Source organism: Rattus norvegicus, chromosome 6 (assembly GCF_036323735.1).
Source record: "Rattus norvegicus strain BN/NHsdMcwi chromosome 6, GRCr8, whole genome shotgun sequence".
Classification (NCBI taxonomy): domain Eukaryota; kingdom Metazoa; phylum Chordata; class Mammalia; order Rodentia; family Muridae; genus Rattus; species Rattus norvegicus.
In genome coordinates this window covers 135,611,851-135,632,161 of record NC_086024.1, presented here as the reverse complement: position 1 = coordinate 135,632,161, position 20,311 = coordinate 135,611,851, and the positions used below count along the sequence as shown (strand labels likewise).

The window sequence follows — 20,311 nt, the reverse complement described above, 5'->3', positions numbered from 1 at the left end:
GGAGTTAGCTGCTCAGGGACATGGAATGCCACACTCGGCACACATCTGGAGACTGTCATGATGTCATAGGCAGGACGCTTCAGTGGCTTTCAATTAAACAGCAGCCACTTTCAAGGAAGAGCAGGATAGGCGTGTGGCCCGGATCCACCATGAACGTAAGAGCGAGGGACGGGGCTGGGGCATGGCCTGGCTTTCTGGAGAGGTAAGCCAGAGGCTGACCACTGTCTACCAGAGCCTCGACACCTGGAGACAAAAGAGCTTTGCCAAGTCTTCACTATGAGCCGTGTTCACTACTGAGCCAATACCCAGGACCATTACTGCTGTATTTAATTACAAAGGTGTACAAAACAGAAAAATAACCCTAAATGTTCTAAATAAATTAAGAAATAAAATAAATAACTATCATTTTGACACAAAATACCCAGCTCAACAAACTATCCTCCAGTGTTTGAAAAGAAATTCACTGAGTGGCTGAGCAGGACCTAAGGACCTGAGCAAACTGCTGCCACTTTTGCTGCCACACGGGCAGCTGACACAGCACTGTTCGTGAGAGGACACAGGCCAAGGGAGGGACGGCACTGAGGGTAGGAATGAGTCCCACAGCAGCATCTGTCTAGGACAGAATCCAGACTCCCAGCTGCTGTGCAAGAACATGAAGTGTGTGTGTGTGTGTGTGTGTGTGTGGTGTGTGTCTGCCTGCCTTTGTGTGCTTTCCCCCCAGGGATAACTGAACCCACCCAAATGTCAGCAGGTACACTGGACACCTAACAGTCCACACAGAGCAGAGCCAAGGAGCCAATCCTTGACCTCCTGACCCTCCCCCTCCACACAACAAAACACAGACCCTCCTTCCTGCTGGGAGAAACAAAGCTATGTGCTGATGGGACAAGAGGCCTTCTGAAAGCCACGGCTGCTGTCCTTGGCCACAGAACATCTTAACTGCCCAGGCTCTGGAACACGTGGGAGATTTTAGTGCACAATTTCAATCAGAGTTCTACAAACTGCTTCTTTGAAAAAAGATGTTTATTAAACAATTTTAATTGTCATAAAATGACTAAAATGGGTTTTAAAAATTAAGGCTCTTCTCTTTCTGTGGATTGCCAGACAATGTAAAAATAATATCAATCAACCCTGATGATCGCTTTGCTCCTAAGTTAAATTTCATAAATTCCTAAATAGTTTATAATTTAAGATAAAAAGTTGGACTATAAATGATAATAATACCCACCTGACTGACACACACTGACTAGGTAGACAGCAATCTGAGTGGTTATGCAAAAAATATCCCAGTTAAAGCATAAATTTAGACTTTAGCATTTTAATGTCATTATTTCTCCACACTGTCATGATTCCCCTAAACTGAAATAGCCTGATACAGGAATGCTAACTTGGACTCTATATACCCAGAGGGGTGACTGACTTGGCTGGCAGTTAGTCTGATTATATATTTTTTAAATGCTCTAAGGTGAATTATCAAATGATTCAGAATAACATGGCATGCAGTATCCAAAAGTATGGCTCTGATGCATTTAGATTTACATTAAGAAGTGTCATTCACATTCATTGTACATCCCGCCCCTCCCACAAGAAATAAAAATCACTACCTAGTCAAGTTCTAGATCTGGTGCAGCATTAAGGATTAAAACTTACCACTTTACCAGGCCTTGCCCATGTGCAAATAAATCCCTCCTGACAAGCAGTGACTAGACAGTCTTCAAGAAAAACCAATACCGTCAGTCTCTCATGAGCTATCTTTTTACAGATCAGTGGCTCTAACAAGGGAACATCTTCCATCCGAGGACACAGGGATGTCCCCAGAGTTTTAGCTGGGTCCGTTTTGGCTTTAGTAACTAGGTTCAGTTTGTCACTGCTCTTGCTGGAAATGTGTCCCATACTATGATTTCGTTTATGGTCTTTCTCGTGGTGTCTCTCCTTCCGGTCATGTAGCGACAAAGTTGCAAACTTGCTGACCCCAGATGCAATGGCCCCGTCCATGACGCTGCTTTTGCTACCAGCATTGGAGACTGCTGAGTGTGGAAGGCTATTGGACCGCGGTAATGGAGGGGGCCCAGAGTCCCCAGGTGTAGTGACACTGTTCCCATTGCTTCCGGCAGGCGGACTTGTGGCATTCATAACGTTTGTGTGTGTCCTTGCTCTTGAGAGGGGCTGGTGAGGGAAAAGGATGTCTTCTGTAAGGTCCCATAAGCACAGCTGTGTATCCTGGCCCACTGAACCAAACCGATACGTAACACTTACAGGGCGGCTGTCTGTAGAGTTCCGTTTGGATAGCCTAGATTGTGTACTGTTCGCTCGATCTCTGCCAAAGTGAAGAAGGTCCTGGAAGTCCTCGTCACTGCCACTAAACTCCATAGGATCACTTTCTTCTACACTAGTAGTATAGGGATCAAATGCTACAACACTGACCCAGGACTTGTGCCCATGGCCTCTAGCTATTACTCGGCAGTCTAGAAAGGACCAAACTGTCACCAAGTCGTCCTCTCCACCTGTCACAATGTACTTGCCATCTGGGCTCCAGCACACACAAAGCAAGCCCCCAAAGTAGCTTTTCATTGTACCGTGCAGCTCCACTGAGTCAAAGTTGAACACACGCAGAAACCCGTCCTGGCTCACACACGCTAAGAACTTGCCATCTGGGGAGAAAGCAAACTCGTTGAGGGCCCCCTCGCCCACTGTCCACTTAAGGAGAGGGTTCCTCGTGGATTTGCTCTTGCAAGTGTGCACCGCAAAGCTCTCTCCCTGCTTCAGGAGCTGGTAGTGGGGGGCTGTGGTGCCACAAGTGTGCTCCACATTATATAAGTACATGCTCCCACTTGAATGGGCTACTAGGAAAAGGCTTTCCGAACCAGGAACCCATTTGACACAGGTTACGCGTGACTTGTCTATTAGTCTCTGTGAAGACAAAGAGAACACGTTATCACAATGGAGAAGTTAAGGTCTACTTTTCCAGAAAAACCCTGTCCACATGCATCTCGGGAAGAAGGTAAGGGTCCATCCAGGCACTCCACATATATCCTGTGTGAGCCAGGCCAGTGAAGGGCCTGTGGCCCCCTCTAGAGCTGCATGTGGGTGTCAGTCATTGATAACTACCTGCTGAGAGCCCACTGTGCCAGGTATCAGGTCCCAGGCACACGGGGTGAGACAGCCCTTGGCCCGACAGCAGGAACAGCTGATGTTTTGCTTCAACTACAGCAGCTTCCTCTCGCTGAGGACTCAGAGGACAAGTTTCAGTCCTCACAGTTTTCTTTGCCTTTGTCACTGCAGGCCACGGGCTGACTACATTGTCCCTGTTTGTGGCTGCTCAAGGGCAGGGAGTCAGCCGGTCTTGTGACCAGCAGAACACAGGACTTGAAGCGTGTTCCCTGGGTGGGTAGGGTGCAGCTCTGGACTCACGGTGGCTTTACTCAGTCCAGACGATGGCTGTGAGTATCTTACCCACATCCCCTCATTCTCTCCGGAATAGGACGGAGGTTAACTTGGGAGTCTACTCTACCACTCCACTGTGTTCCAGGCGCACCTCTGATCCACTGACTAGCTGCCTCTTTAGCTGCTTTTATCAGTTGTCTTTAAAACCAAACTAACGAAAGCAAGACATGAAGACCACTCAAGGTATACAGAAGGGGCAGCCTTCTCTGTGCAGACCCTGCTATGGGACTCACGAGGACAAACATCTTACACAGCCTGTAGTCTCAAAATCACATTACCAGAAATCACCAGAAGTTCCCAACCCTTCCATGGAACTGCCGAAAGTCTCTGTTAGGCCTATTCTTTACTGGGTAAGCTCCAAGGGCTTGAGCACTTCCATTTTACCTTGTTGGCTGGGGTTCCCCAACATGAATCTCAGAGAGCAATCAGGGCACACTGGCATGGACTTGAGCTACAGCCATCTGCCCGATTGGTCTGGTGACCTTGTTTCAGCCACATGTGTAGCTTTTACAAAAAAAAAAAAGATAGAGATGAACTGATGTGATTTTAAAAGGAAGACCAGAAGCTGGGGTGCCTGCCGCATGCATGAGGATCCGGGTCTCACACAGCACTGGAAGGAAGCAACATCACTAAGACAATGACAAAGGACAGGACAGAAAAGAAACACAAGCCCATGGGAAAAGGTGAGCTCTCGGAAGAAACGGACTGCTAACAAATTACTGGCAGGAAGTGTGGGAACCTAACTAAATGTCCACCACAGCATGGAGGCCTGGAGCTTCAAGTTCTTAGGTTTAGGCAAAGCGCCCATTGCTTACCGCACAGAGCACGGCTGGCATCCTAGAGCAGTAAGTGCTGCCTTTGGGATACTGTCCTGATCTTTCTTTTGGCTCTCATTTCCTGCTGGGAAATGCCTATCAAAGGCACTGCCTTATGCTAATGTCAGGAGTCTAGCACTGCTCTGCAGGACTCCACTTGACCACCATAATTTTTTTTTTTTTCTTTCTTTTTTCCGGAGCTGGGGACTGAACCCAGGGCCTTGTGCTTCACCATAATTTCTTATCAAGGGATACGTAATTGCCACAGCTAGACCAGAGTCTTTGGGGAGAGAGGACGTTAGGAGGTTGCAGAGGAGTTAAGAGACCTCCGCTCTCTGGAGTCCGAAGGCTCACTGCTGACACTCTGTGTCCACTAGGTCACGCTCTGAGTCCGGGGCTATGACTATGCCAGATGGGCATGTTCTAAGGGTGTCCATGATTCCCTGTGAAGGGCTCTGTCAGGGAGCTCAGGGTTAGAGCCACACTGCTGACCTGATTCTACTCCACTTTTCCCCATCACCATTACTCCATTACATGTGGAAACTTTTAAGGTCATGAAAGCTTTAGCAGTATGATTAGGAGTAAATTTTTAACTACAGCCTTAAAGACCAATGGAAAAATTCCACTGTAACTAAAAACTGTAATCCCGGTAAGAACGTGCAGCCAACAGTGTGATGGCGAGGTACAGCCAGCAGCAACCGTGCCTTCAGTAGGTGCCACTGTGGTGACCAGATGTATTACAGAGCAATTTCACTCATGAAGCAAAAGTGTGCACTACGATTACCCTAAGCCAATTTGTGGATTTCACAGAGAAAACTTGTGCTACCACGTGCTGTGGTGTGCAAGCCTCACTGCGACCTTCTGGCCCTGGGAACTGGGCACACCAGTGTGAGCAATGACAGACCAAATCCCAAAGGAGCACGGCTTAGCAAGAGGCTTTACATTTACACTGTAATGCTCCAAACAACCCCTCAACAGTGAAGGCGCTCATAATTCATGTGCAGCAGAAAGCCTCTCCTGGACTCCTCCCCAGCACTCAGGACCAACTGCCTCCCAGGCACTGGGATTAGCTCGTCTATCCAGAGTGCATGCCCTCATAACTGCCAGATACAGCACAACTCTCACCTCTGCTTCCCATTCAGTGATGCAACCTGTAATTTCAGAAATTCTCTCTGAGATTACAAAGCACTCAGTCACATGGACAGACGGCTGATGCTGGAAGCCCCTACTGTTCAGTGTGGACCCTGAGCCCAGGGCAGGTTGTAAACTTTAGAGGGGCAGCCTAATTGCCCCCCACGTTGACTGTAACAAATCGTGCTCCCACCAGAGCCTACTTTCCCTATGGAAAGGTATGGCCCATCAAGAAACAGAAGTTCAGAGGTCATCAAACTTGTCTGAAGTCACAGCTATTCACATACCCACTCAGCACTGACTGTATCCCGTATGTTAGACATTCATACAGCATCAATTAAAACTGCCATCCCTTTTCACACAGTAGGTGTGGGGTGATGATGGAAACACTGTGTAGAGGACAGCTGAGAGACGCCTCGTAATCTGGTGGGAGTCAGGGAGTAAAACAGGGAGGCTGATGCAAGGTATGCCGACAAGACCTGAGGATAGCCGTGAGGGAACAGATGCGGGCACTCAAGAGGCCATTACAAGTAGCAGTATGCTTCTGAGAGTGACTCTAAAATGATTAGCTGTCTTCTGTCCCATGGCAAAATGTGAACTGGCCTCAAGCCCAGCCTGCAATGGTCACTACCAAAGGTTCCCTACAACAGTGCCCGCCCAGCTGATACCACAGCCACGTGGGAAATGCTCTCCCCTTCACAAGTCACTAACTCCAACTGTTCTAGGTTAGCGTCACTTTGAGTGCAACAAAGGGAACAGAAAGTGCCCTACACCCAACTTTCAAATAAATCAGCAAAATACCTGGAGTAGTTTATTCAATAAATATAAGAATGAAATTTACACAGACAGAATGTGAGCATGGTGGCTAGACTCCATAAGGAGTGCCAGGCCAGCTAGGAGGACTTGGCAAGCCTGTCTCAAAAACAAAACAAAATCTTACCCGGCTTCTATACCAAAAAGGTCACATTCTTATTTCAGAAAACATGTGCTGGGGCTGGGGATTTAGCTCAGTGGTAGAGCGCTTGCCTAGGAAGCGCAAGGCCCTGGGTTCGGTCCCCAGCTCCGAAAAAAAGAACCAAAAAAAAAAAAAAAAACAAAACATCTGCTGAAAAATGACAGACTCCTGTCAGAAGCCAGTGCTGGGCAGTGGGATCTTGTCATTAGCTCTGAGCTCTCATGGGAGCAAACCCTCACCTAGATAAGCATTTTGGAAAGCTATCCCAGAAAAATCCTATTTCTGTAATTAGTACTGCACAGAGCTGGGAGGAGAGGCAGGAGAAAAGGGCCCAGGCTCTACCACAGCAGCTGGAAATCGGAAAAGGCTGGCGCACCTAGAGTAACTGTGATTAGGACACAGGGCTGGGAGGTCCCAGGATGGAGCCACACTGTGGTCCTGAAGCCCTACACTGGCCTCAAGGGAAATGTGTTGTAAATGCAAAATCCACACCGGATTCTGAAGTTGCAGAATGGAAAAAGGAATGTCAGTGATCTTACTCCTTGTTTTTATACTGTACAGTGAAATATTGGAGTGTATGAGATAAAATACAATATATTCTTCAAATTAATTTCACCTAGTTTTACCCTTTGGAACTGTGTGCACACCTACAGCTCACCCTGTGTCCCTTGACAGCCTACAACACTGCAGACAGGACCATCAAAGGCTCTGAAAGGGGATGGGACAGAACAAGGAGGACTCCCCCAGAAGAAGGGACGAAATCGAAGTTCAAGTGGGGATGAACTGGTCAGGAGGCCATGAACAGAGGCCTCCAGATGGGCAGTGGTAATGTGGTATGCCTATTAACAGTGAGTGCGGGAGCGGGGGCCTGGGGAATGAGAGGGTAAAAGTGTATCCAAGACCCCAAGTTCATTCCAAGAGATCTGGCAAGTTTAGCCTGTAGCTATTGAGAATGAGCAGGAAAGTCAAACAAGGCAGCATGGGGAGCAACACAAACCTGTGACATCCAACGATCTCCAATGAAGTCAGGTGGAGTGTACGCCTCTGGAAAACTCTACCAGAGGGACCACAAGGCCATCTGGTCATTTTTTACTATAGGGACCACAGAGCTCTCTATCAAGCAGTCAGCTTCCAAAAGACTAAGAGCCCATCTCTAAAACCACTTTTGTAAAACCAAGAAAAGTCAACTCAACTCATGTCCACACCACAGCAGAGCCCTGCTACTCGTATGCACAGGTCAGGGCCCGGCACGGAGCTGCAGGCTCTGGATTCTATGGGTCTTGACTGCTTAGCCAGACCTCATCTTCTTCCTCATCCCTGAGCAAGCCCACTGTGTAACTCACAGAAAAATCACACCAAGTAAGAAACAGGCATCTGCATTAGCAGGGGAGTCCCTGGGTCAACACACTGGTTAGAGGGACAAGAAAACAAATCTGCAGCCACATCAAGTGTCAATGACAAATTAAAGGGAACTGATGCTTTCCGAAGCATTTCACTTTTATTTTCTTACTTCTGCCAACAAAGACAAGCATTTATAATAAAAATATTAAGACAGTTAAAAACAGCTATTAGAAAAGCCACATAATGTAAAAATACACACACACACACACACACACACACACACACACACACACACACACACACAAAGCACAGAGGTGTGAGTGGAGAGGGCTGACGCTCTCCCAGGGAGGGATTATAGTAGAAAAGGGTATTTTCTAAAGCCACCAAGAAGGATCAGATGTCATTTTTACCAATGTTAAGACTTTAAGAAGCAATCGTTGTGTGCTCATCTCCTTCCTTCAGCTACAAAGAGAAAGCAACAAAACCAAAACTAACATAATGCACACCCACTCTTAAAACCAGAGTAGCCAGAGTACTGCAAACAGGCCCTGCGCCTCTCGTCCTGGACTCCATACAGGAGGAACCTGATTGAACAAGGAGGCATCACCCCACCCATAACCTATCTCCTCTCCAACACACACGCACACTTGTACACACACACACACACGCACGTGCACACACACATTTAATCAAGCTAGACTGAATCTAAACACAGGACACATGTGCCTGCTTTAGCCTCAAAGTTTAGAACAGAGGGTCCTGATACATATCAGTAATAAAAGCAGCCAAGATGACAAGCTCTTTTACAGCTTACCACAATCAAAACATAACTTAAAATTCCCCTGGATAGGGGTTGGGGATTTAGCTCAGTGGTAGAGCGCTTGCCTAGGAAGCACAAGGCCTTGGGTTCGGTCCCCAGCTCAAAAAAAAAAAAAAAAAAAAAAAAATCCCCTGGATTTTTACAGGGGAGTAAAATTCTCTGGTGAAAACACAGAGAATAAGTGATGCTGAATGCCCAGCCTCGAGAAGGACATCCCTATCATCCGTTCCAAGGCTCAGGGAAGGGGAAGGGGGCAAAGGGACCAAGAGATGGCTGAGTGCTAAGCGCACTGCCTGCTCTGCTGATAGACAGGGGCTCAACTCCCAGCACGCACGCGGGAGCCTGTAGTTCCAGGAGATCGAATGCCGTCTTCTGGACGCTAAAGGCATGAGACATGCATAGGGTACAGTTTACATGCAAACTGTAGCACAAACACCTACACACCTTAAAATAAAGGAAGAAGGCCGGAGGATGGTAAGGGCTGGGAGGGAAAGAGCTGTGGGACACTGACTTCTGGCCTTGTACTTTGCTCTTTGTTGTTGTTCTTAAAGACTTACTCTACTTTTAATAACACATGTGGGTTAGGTGCCATAAGACCAGAAGATGGTCTGGATGCCCTAGAGCTGGACTTACAGACTGCTGTCAAGTGGGCAATGAGAGTGCTAAGAACGGGACTCAGGTCCTCTGTAAGAAAAGAGCATCCTCCATCACTGGACCACCGCCAGACTTTGTTTCTTTAAAGGTTTATTTTGATTTTTATTAAGTCTCTATGTGTGCAGGTACCGATGGAAACCAGAAACCAATTCTGGGCCCTCTGCTCCTAACCACTAAGCTACATCTCCAGGCCAACACTTAAAAAAAGAGAAAAGTCTGTGTGTGTGCACAGTCACATGTGGAGATCAGAGGACACGTGTGGGAGCTGGCTCTCTCCTTCCACCATATAGGCCTCAGGTTTGGTGGCAAATCTTTACCAGCTCTGCCATCTCTGAAACCTGATAGTTTTAGTCGTCAACTCCTAGTAGCTATAAGTACCTGGACGCATTAACACCATGGAAGGGGGAAGGGCTCATGGAGCCTCAGCCAGCTCTGAATTTCCAATCATTAAGCAGTTAAAAGGGGGAAGGAAAGCCATTTTCTCCAGCAGTGCAGCCACTGGCAAGGTGCTCACTCCTCTAAGCCATCCCTAATGAAACTCACTGGCTAACACACAACAGACAGGAAGACGGAACTAACTGGGAGGGGAAGGGATACGGGAGGGTAGAGGGGACAGTAAAGGGTAAACAATCACAACACTGTGATCTCCTGGGCCTTTTCTATGCCCGTCCAGATTCCCGAAGAATAACACAGGGGCTTATGTCTATTAACGAATGCTTGTTCCCAACTAGGTCATAACTCAATTATCACATTTGTATTAATCTTAATTCTGCCACACGGCTGGTTAATCTCCTTATTTTATACGTCCAACTTCCTCTACATCTCTGTGTTGAATCTCCCACACCTGACTCCTTCCCAGAGTTCCTCTCTCCGCTGGGTATCCCACCATATACTATCCTGCCTTTTATAGGCCATAGGCTTTTCATTTTAACCAATCAGAAGGTGCCTTAGGTAGACAAAGGACAGAGACACATCTTCACACAGTGCACCAAAACTTCACAAACATCACTTCAACAATGAACACATAAGAAAATGTCATGACGATACAGCCAAAGTGAGGACAGGCAGCTAGCAAGCTCCTTGGACAGCCTCTCACAGCACCACACCCAGAAGCTTACAGTCATCTGTACCGTCAGCTCTAAGGGACTCTATGTCACTCAATTCTGACCTCCAAGAGGAAGTATGAACATGCACATACATGCCCAGACACATACAAATAAATCTTTTTAAAATGCATTATATATTAATATGTGATAATTTAAAAAAAAAAAAAAGCACTTTCAACTTGGGTAGTGAGTACATGCCTTTAATCCCAGCACTGGGAAAGGCAGAGGCCAGCCTGGTCTACAGTGAGTTCCAGAACAGCCAGAGCTACACATAGGAACCCTGTTTCAAAAACCCAAAACCAACCAACCAAATTCTTTTAAGTAGCCACCCTGTGGATACAGCCTAAATCAGAACTTTTACAAAGAAAAATTTTGATTATTATAACAAAGTGTCCCTCTGTAACACTGCTTTGTCAATATATAACCAATAGTTACAAAGGGAACTCTTGGGTGCTACAGCAAGTAAAAAAACACTGATCACAACATCTGGGTAGACACCACTATCTTGTTATTGAACTGTGTGGCAAAACACATACAGGAAACAATAAACAGAAACCTCAGATCTACTTCCAGAAACTAGGAAAGGGAGAGGCAGGAAGGAGCCAAGGACTTCCCTTCCCAGCAGAGACTAGGAGGACTGGACAATTCCCCGGCCTTCTGGTCAGAAGCAGCAGAACTGCATGGGTCTCTGCAGTGTCTGGGGACAGGCCTGACACTAGAACAATTCAGTGCCAGGGACCCCTGTTCAGAGTCCTGGAGTGACCAAGGGCAGACTCAAGGTCAGCAGGGCATCTCTACTGAAAACTGTAAATCCTTCAGTTATTGCCCCATTAAGAGAGAAAGGAAGAAGCCAGGCACGGTACCTCACAAATGCCTTTGATTCCAGCACGTGGGAGGCAGAGGCAGGTGGATCTCTGAAAGGCTGAGGCCAGACTGGTCTACACAGTAAGTTCCTGGACTGCCAGGGCTGTTACACAGAGAAAGCCTGTCTCGAAAAACAAACAAAAGAGCAACCACCACCACCACCCCACCACCACCCCCACCCCAAAAAAGAGAAAAAAGGGAGAGAGAAGAGAGAGAAGGGAGGGAGGGAGGGAGGGAGAGACGGAGGGAGGGAGGAGGGGACGGAGGGAGGGATGGTTAACAGTGAGCACATGGATTTATAGGTGATGTTTTCCTGGCTTTTTGTTTTCTATTTCCCAGTTTTTTCTATAAACAGGCACTTAAAATTCCTATGGTTTTAATTTGCAGGCAAAAAAAAAATCACCTAGGAAAATATACTTGTTTTCAGATATAAAAATGTCACCTACTTCTATCTGCAGCGCATATGAAGAACTTACAGTCCATTCTCTCCACACGTCTGAGGGTGTTATGTACCAGCACCAGACATCAGGCAGAGCTGGGGCACGCAAGTATGTTCTCATGATGTGGCAGGTGGGCAAGGGAAGGGTCTGGTGAGGAAGACACAAAGAGACTACATGGCTTTGACAAGCAGGCCTACACTCTGCCTTACCAGTGGCTGAGTCTCTGCCCTACAAAATTAAAAAAAAAAAAAAAAAGTTTATCCTTCCAAACTGTGTCTACTTTCCCAGGAAAGCCGTTCCTTCCAACATCACCCACCCCAGTAAGAAGCCTTGATGTCATCCTGCTCTGAAGCCAGAGGAGCACTGGCTCCTGAGTTCACTCACTGTCCCCAGTCCTCAACATCCGCTCCAGTACTGTTCTTCCCATCGGCCAGCTACAGAGGAGAGGCACAGACGCACAGCACGCAAACACAACACAGCACGCTCTTCTCAACCCTCGTCCTTCCGTCCTTCCGTCCGTTTGCAGGGACAGGTCTGTGTTTAGGTACACTGAATTCTGTTGGGGTGGGGGCATTAACTGCCGTCAGGGGTCTGAGGAACAACGTGAGAGGGCTACAGTGCTGGAGTGCGGTCAGCTCAGGCCCAGTAACTTCTCTGTTCTAGCAAACTTCCCACAGACCCTGCATGGAATCTCAGAGCTGTGATCACATACTGGCAACTCTCAGCTTTTTATCCCTCCTTATCTTTCATTACATTTATGTAACTATGTGTTTGTGTGTGTACATGTGCGCACGTGTCAGAGTGTGAGTTAGCTCTCCTTTCACAATGGATCCAACGTGGCAATTGTACCTGTACTTTCTGAGTCATCTTGCCCATCTATTTCCCTATTAAGCAAACCAACCAGCCAACCAAAAACCTGCCCTTCAGAACCATACTTGAGTATCTGCAGGTTTCTTGAACAAACCAAGTACAAAATGCAACCTTTATCCTCCCTCCATCACTGATCTGGCTCCCTTTCCAGTCTCACTCAATGCAGTGACAGCCAGAACCTTAGACTTGTTAATACCTCCTTCCAACTCAGCTTCTAAAGAGGAACCACAGTAAGTCTCCCAAACATCTCTGTGGCTAAGTGCCCCACTGCTCCTGCAGAGGACCTGAACCCAGTTCCCAGCACCCCATCAGCAGTTCTCAACTGCCTTGAACTCCAGCTCAGAGAACCTGATGCCCTCTTCTGGCCTCCTCAGGCACTGGCTACACGGAAGGAGGGAGGAGGGAGGGGAGAGGGAGGGAGGGAGGGAGGGAGGGAGGGAGGGAGGGAGGGAGGGAGGGAGGGAGGGAGGGAGGGAAGGATCTTTAAAATTAACCCACAACGATCTGATTATTTTCCATCCCCTCTGCCCCAGGCTGCCTAGACCAGGCCCTGCATGCTCATCCCTCACCTCACACTGCCCTGACGAAAGCTGTTGTCTTGGTTCCCTGATTCTCTGTTGTTTTCTATCCCAAATGGTTTACCTGCCACCCCTGGTTTACCTGCCACCCCTGCTGCAGAAATGGCCTATCTCTAGCTCCTTAAGTCTATGGCTTCCTCCCCTTCCTGAGAGGCTCACCTTGAAGCACACCACTTCCTGACAGGACTTCTCACCTGCTAGCTTTAAGCAGTCTGCACTTCCCCCTATACACAGTGGGTGACCATCTGTAGCCAGTAATATGTGTGGGTGCTCTGCCATTTCTACCTCTCTCCTCCAGGAGGGATGGCAAGGGCAGGTTTGATCTGCTGCTGCTGCTGCTGCTGCTGCTGCTGCAGACGCTCAAGGTCTGCTGAATGAGTGAGAGAACTGTCAAGTCTTGTTCCAGCCCCCTACTCTCACCTGGACACTCACCAGAACCTTCTCACTGGTCTCTTCCTTCACTCTGATCTACCTTCTAAAAGTAACACAAGTCCTACAACCCCCCCACCCCCCATCAATGTTAAGTCCAAATCTCCTGGCAGGACCTAAATAATTTGGCTGCAACTCCTCTTTCTGATGACCGCTGCTACACCACCTGGTGGCTTCACTCTGTTGTCACTTGATGTTCTAGTAAATGACTACTGTTTTGTTCTGATTTGTTTGTTTTTTAGACAAGGTCTTATTCTGAAGCCCAGGCTGGGATTCCAAGTGCTGGGGTTCCAGGCACACACCATTATACCTGGTTCCATTTCTTCAGTTTACAGGGTACCCTTGCCTCCTTCCTGCCCTTACAAGTGCCCAAGACCTAGAGCAGTATTATATTCTGGAAGAACTTCTCAAGCCCCTTCATAGAATCTAACTGTTATCTTCCTCGATCCCTATTTTTCTCTAGATAAAGGATCTCTGGCTTCAAATTAGTAATCCTTCTACCTCAGCCCTCAGGCCTCACAATGAGCTACCCCATGCTACCAGGCAAATAAAGGGGTGGGGGGGGAGACCACCTAGAAAGATGCCTCCCTCAGTGGCTAAAAGCTTACAAAGAACCAGTTCAATTCCCCCTACCCATATGGTGGCTAATAACTGTCTGTAACTGACTAATAGCTGTGAGGTCAGTTTCAGGGGACCTGACACCCTCCTCAGCGCCAAGCATGAATGCAGTACACAGACATGAATGTAGGCAAACCACTCGTGTACAGAAAATAAGTTTAACACAGTCTTTATTTGACACATATTAAAGAGTCCATGTGTTGGGTATGGTGGAGCACATCTTTAATCCCAGCACTTGGGAAGCAGAGGCAGATGGAACTCTGTAAGTTCAAGACTAGTCTGGTCTACAGAGTGAGTTCTAGGCCAGCCTGATGTACATGAGAGAACCGAACAAACAAACACATGCAGTGCCATATGCCACCAGCTCCTCACTGCTGAGGTGGTGACAACATGCCTCAGTCTCCCTGACTGTCCTTAACTCACTGAGCTGCTGAGAAGGCCAGGCTGAGCCTATAACCAGAGAGTTTTCCTGGAATTGATTTCTGGTTCCAGCTCTATCATGATAGCTCTATGAACTTGCTACCTGATGTGGACAGGGCACTTCAGGACCTCTTTGAAGATTTCTTCACCTGTACAGTAAAGACCAACCTCTACCCTCCCATGTACCCATCTCATACTGATGCTGACTGAGCACAGCTGAACAGATACAGGGCCACCTTTTTCCAGCATTCCTGCCACTCTGAGAAACTCGGGCAGCCCCGTGCCTGAGAAATGGATTCATATCACCAAGATTTATGAAGACAATTCACTTTCAACTATAGTGGCAAATGGCACTCAGCCTGGCACTGAAGTCTAAACAGCAGTCCTAGTGTTCTGAATAGCCGTTTTCAACTGTACCCAAGAGGGGCAAACACTGTGCTTGCATCCTTCTGTCCTGCAGCTCCATCATCAAGGCAAGACAGAAGGGGTCTGCCCTGATGTGGCCAGAATATTCTTAAAGGCAATGTGGGCTCCCACTCCCAACCCTCCCCAGTACAGCACACAAACCTTTCTTGTTCTCTAAGTGGCACTCTGTGCCATCCTCAGTCAGAACTGCCTCTGGGTCTTGTTTACCAACAACTTGGCATGGGCTCCAATCCATTCCCAGTCCATCACATGCTCTTTCTTCTACCCAAACACAAAGTCCCACAATGACTCCAACTCCAGCTTCTGTTAACAGTGCAGAGAAGAGCAACTTTGTGCCTCCTACCTTGCCACCACCTTCCTCAAATCCCCATAAAAATAAAAAAATAAAAACCAAATCACTCAGCTACTTACAAATCAGATGACATCAGCAGAAAAAAAATGGGTAAACAGATTCTTTTCTGATTAAGGTTTTTTGTTTGTTTGTTTGTTTTGTTTTTTTAAGGGAAAATGGGGTTAAATAGTTTTTCTCTTCAGCTGTCAATTCAACCCAGAAGGCCCCAGGATGATACTGGATGTGCAGACAGCATATGCTATAAGGACGACAAAGAATCAGAACTGTGGCTGCTGTGTACCAAGGTCGGGGCTAGCCTTCCCCTTTCGAAAATCACTTCTTACAAACTAGAACTGAGAGTACACTCCCGCTCCATGTACATGATACTGAACCAAGGAGCAGGGCAAAGCACACGTCCTTCTGAGTAACAAGGGAGACTGGAGCCAGTGTCCCCCCACCCTCAGCAAGATCACCGGGTCCCTACCATTTTCTAGGAAAGTCCCACTGAAGCAGAAGAGGAAAAGTACTAAATACACGCTGACATATGGGGAGGTCACACAGCTCAAGTTCCCATCTGAACAGAGCTGAAGATGTGTCTGAAACCCCAGTGCACACAACACTGTAAAACCTGTCTTTTGATTCACTTTTAGGTCTAACCATGTCAAAGGTAATTGTATAAGAAATATTTTCAAGAGCAGAAAGCTACCCCTGAGCTAAATGCCTGTCAAATACACACACAGAAGCTTAAGCTGTAATCTGAGCAGCCTGAGGACGTCACCACCATGTCATTCCATATGTATGAAACTGTCCAATGATGTAAACAATGTTTGGAATTCTGTTTTTTCTTGTTTAAAATATACATATCAAGAGCTGGGTATGGTGGTGCATGCCTTTAATCCCAGCACTTGGGAGGCAATGGCTGAAGGATCTCTGTGAGTTCCAGGCCAGCCTGATCTTCATAATGAGTTCCAGGCCAGTCAGGGCTACACAGCAGGGCCCAGTCTCAAAACAAAACAACAACAAAATCCAAAAATCACATCGTAAATTATCAACATGCTTGTCCTCATGGTACAAGTGATGTATGTGTATGTACACACATGTGCACAGACGCATACGCCTGTGGAGACCGGAGATCAACATGCTGCAGCTTCCTCTACTGTTGTATGCCTTTAAAAACAAAACATCAGGGTCACTCACTGAACCTTGGAGCCCACTTGACTCGTCTAGACTAGCTGAGTATGGAATCCCAGGACCCTTCTTTCAGTCTCCACTTCCCAGGGCTGGAATGAAAGATACACGTGGCCATGCCTGGCTCTCTGTGTGGGTGCTGGATATCCAAAGTAACACTTTACCCACTCAGCTGCCTCCCCCAGCCCCATGCAGAAGGGTGTTAAAGTACCTGCTGTAGACAGCTGGCCATTCTCTGTACAAATGCATAGCACAGTTACTCCAAGGGAAAACACAATGAGAACAGTAACCTACCACGTTTAAACCTGCAGAATACTAGGTAAAGTCAGCTGAGCAACTGAAAAAAGGGCAACTGTGAAAAGGCCTGCTCCCTTTGAGTAAGAACACAGAAACTCTTCGGGGATTCTCAACAGCTGAGGGGGAGGCTACTTACTTCCTCATTAAATAGCTTGCTGGTTTCTTTCTTGATTGGGTCTATAAGCTGGACTTGGCCTGCGGAAAAGCCCACTAGGAGAGAGACGCTCTCTGCTGTGGCTGTTAGGTGGTTGAAGTCATGACAAGTGGGCTGTGTTCCTTTGTATATCCTTTTATCTATTGGTTTACTCAAGTCAGCAGCCTGGAGGGAAAGAGAAAAATAATACAATAACAGGACTAAGGTTGAGAAAGCTAAGTTACACTACTTTACATCCCAGTATGAATACAGTTTTTAAACAAAGATTTCAAAAGCTGCTTCAGTTGTGACTTAACTATCACTGCATATTTTACAAAACCAATCTCATCTATGTAGCCAATTAGATATTTAGTCTAACTGTAAAATATTCATTCGTAACTGTCATTTCCACAACTTCCTTCAAATAAATGTAACAATGACTCCTAAATTTCAGAAGGAAAAACCTCTTTGATCCTAAACTCCACATTTCCTAATGCACTCCAGGAGTTCTAACGCATCGAGTCTATCTGCAGTGAGCTCAGGCATGCCCACTGCACCGAACGCCCCTCCTCGGAGGTTCATTACCTAGAGCTACTCAAGAGTGGCCGCAGACTGCCAGCAACTCAGAACGCAAGCTCTCAAGCCCCAGCGCAGACGCTGCCCTAGAGAAAGAAGATGGCAGCAGCCCTGAGCTGTGGTCTCCCAAGCCCCTCAGGTGATCCGAGATGCCCTGCTGGAGTCACAGAAGGCTTCCTTCTCTGCTGCCACCACCTTAAGTCAACATACCCAACGAACCCAGTCTGCTGACCATAAGCAGATGGGGAAAACACAACTAATACATTCCAGGGTCAAAAACAGTTTCTGGCTCCAGCTAAAAGTGACTTTTCAATGGGTTCCCAATTCCCCCCATTAAAAAAAATTTTGTTTTTCTTTTTGATGCAGAGTTTCTGTGTTGCTCTGGCTGTCCTGAAACTCAGTCTGTAGACCAGGCTGGCCTTGAACTCACATAGGTCCACCACCTGTCTCTGCCTCCTGAATGCTGGAATGAAAAGTGTGTGTCTTTTTTTCTTTTCTTTTCTTTCTTTCTTTTTTTTTTTTTTTTTTTTTTTTTTTTGCATTTATTGTGTGCGCACCCCAGGTGGAGGCCAGCAGACAGATACACAAATCAGGGCTCTGCTTCTGCTTCTGGGTCATAGGGATCGAATGCAGATTGGCAGCTTTCCTTTCTTTTGCAAAAAACATATTTTCTTCAAATAGTGTCCATGCAAGCACAGTACACAGGGCTGTTTCTGTTGAATCAGCAAGTCATAACCCTGCCTATGTTTGAAAATCATAGGTGGAGGGCCAGTGAGATGGCTAATGAGCCTCTATCCACCTACACAGACACAGACACATTTAAAGTAAGTAACTAAAAAGGGAAAGGCAAAAGCACAAATGGAGACACAGTCTGTCTGTCTCTCTCTCTCTCTCTCTCTCTCTCTCTCTCTCTCTCTCTCTCCTTTTTTTCCGGAGCTGGGGACCGAACCCAGGGCCTTGCACTTGCTAGGCAAGCGCTCTACCACTGAGCTAAATCCCCAACCCCGACACGGTCTCTCTTAAGCGTGTCTGTCTATTCTCACTTCCTCTTCACCCCCAAGCATCACTGCACACTCACAGACCCCAATACCCTCTTTCCTTCTAAAGGGGCCTGTGACACTGTATGACTTATTGTGTTTGACACATAAATAACAAATACTTAGTAGAAAAGAGAGCTTCCAAATTGTGACTATGAGTAACTGGAAACTGAGGGTCTGACAGTTAGGACCCAGGAGGGACACGTGGTCCGGGAAGCAATGCCAGCACAAAGAGGGCAGGCTACCTTCCCAGCTCACCTCTAAGGCACAGATAAGGTGCAAACCTTTAACCTCAGCATTTGAGAGGCAAAGGTCAGCAAGATCTCAGAATTCAGGGCCACACAATAAGATCTTGCCTCAAAACACAAACCAACCAAAACCAGTGAGCCTTTCTGTCCCACCAACTCTGTTTTCAGCGTGGAGTAGAGAACAAGGAAACGTGCCCAGGAGACAGCACCGATGTACAGTGAACACTGGGGATTGACCTTGCTGCAGGAGGATGGATGAAGGAAACTGCTGTGCATGGAGGAGACACTGGCCAGCACAAGATGGCTGGATCCTCTGAGGATCAGCAGCAGAAAGCACCTAAGGGACCCATGAGGCTTGAGGAAGACTCCTGCTGGGCCCCAGAGGCTGGGCAAGAACATTGCAGACTGAGGAAACAGCGTGATACTGCATCACACCACAGTGAAGACGGCAGCACCAGGGAAAACGGTGAAACACTACCACTGGCAGCTGGGAAGAAAACTCCCTTCTTAAGATGCAAACCACTCAATTACTGTTTCCAGAACATATTATGTAAGAGTTTGTCTTATACATGTATCATATTTATCACATGCATGTCTGATAAGGCCAGAAGAGGGCATTAGATCCATCTCCTGGAACTGGAATTAGACGGTTGTGTGCCCCAGGGTGGGTGCTGGGAATCAAATCAAAGTCCTCTGGAAGAGCAGCAAATACTTTTAACCTCTAAGCCATCTCTCCAGTCCAGTACTTTTAGTAACTCTCTCTCTCTCTCTTTTTTCTTTTTGGACTTTTTGAGAGAGGGTTTCTCTGTGGACCAGGCTGGCCTGCCTAACAAATTTTTAAAAATTAACAACTGGAATCAGGCAGTGGTGGCAAACACCTTTAATCCCAGCAGCTAGGAGACAGAAGACAGAAGCAGGCAATCTTGAATTCCAGGCCAGGCTGGTCTACAGAGCAGTAACAGGATAGCCAGAGCTACATTTTGAGACCCCTGTCTCAAAAGTCAGCAAGACAGATGGATAAGAAAGTTTGGGTTTTTTTTTGTTTTTTGGTTTTTTGTTTTGTTTTGTTTTTTTAAGATTTATTTACTTAATGTATAGGAGTGCTCTATCTGCATGTGCACCCGTGTGCCACCACAAGAGGGCCTCAGATTCCCATTACAGAGAGTTGTGAGCCCCCAGGTGGTTGCTAGAGATTGAGCTCAGGACCACACACAGCTGGACCCTAGGACACTCCATCTCTCCTGCCTCAGGCTACTCTGCTGTGCAAGCGCCTCTCCCCTAATGACAAACCAGGCACTGTGCTACCTGCCCCAGACAGAGTCACCGTGAAGTCTGCAGAGACTCCACACACACAGAGAGGACTTTTCTAATACTCCGTGGACTCGAGACCTCTGGAGCCTAGCCTAGGCGGAAGAGGAGCTACTACCCAGTCAGCCCGTCGGTTCAAACAGCACGGCTGTCTCCAGATTTTCCTCTCTCAATGGCCCATCACCTAGCTTTGTGTATTTCTGTCCTACTTCCTCCCCACTGTGTGACACTACTTGGGGCTCACACCCCCTTTAGTTCCTTCCTGAGCCAGCCTCTGCCCTG

The 20,311-nt window shown here is 47.2% G+C and overlaps 1 protein-coding gene across 22 annotated transcripts in view; it reads right to left on the bottom strand.

The window, feature by feature from the left end:
* Wdr20 (WD repeat domain 20) overlaps nucleotides 1–20,311 on the bottom strand; it is a 70,187-nt gene that overhangs the window by 10,527 nt on the left and 39,349 nt on the right. For 6 of the 22 annotated variants that reach the window (XM_063262014.1, XM_017594187.3, XM_017594186.3 and 3 more), the window contains exons 2-4: nucleotides 16,864–17,046; nucleotides 11,577–11,798; nucleotides 1,651–2,910 (exon numbers count right to left, since the gene is read on the bottom strand). In XM_063262014.1, coding sequence (XP_063118084.1) covers nucleotides 1,651–2,910; nucleotides 11,577–11,798; nucleotides 16,864–17,046 — 1,665 coding nt within the window. Of the gene's footprint in view, nucleotides 1–1,650; nucleotides 2,911–11,576; nucleotides 11,799–14,221; nucleotides 16,410–16,863; nucleotides 17,047–20,311 lie in introns of those variants that run through there. The other 16 variants (NM_001100894.1, XM_063262020.1, XM_063262019.1 and 13 more) reach the window with 10 other exon arrangements.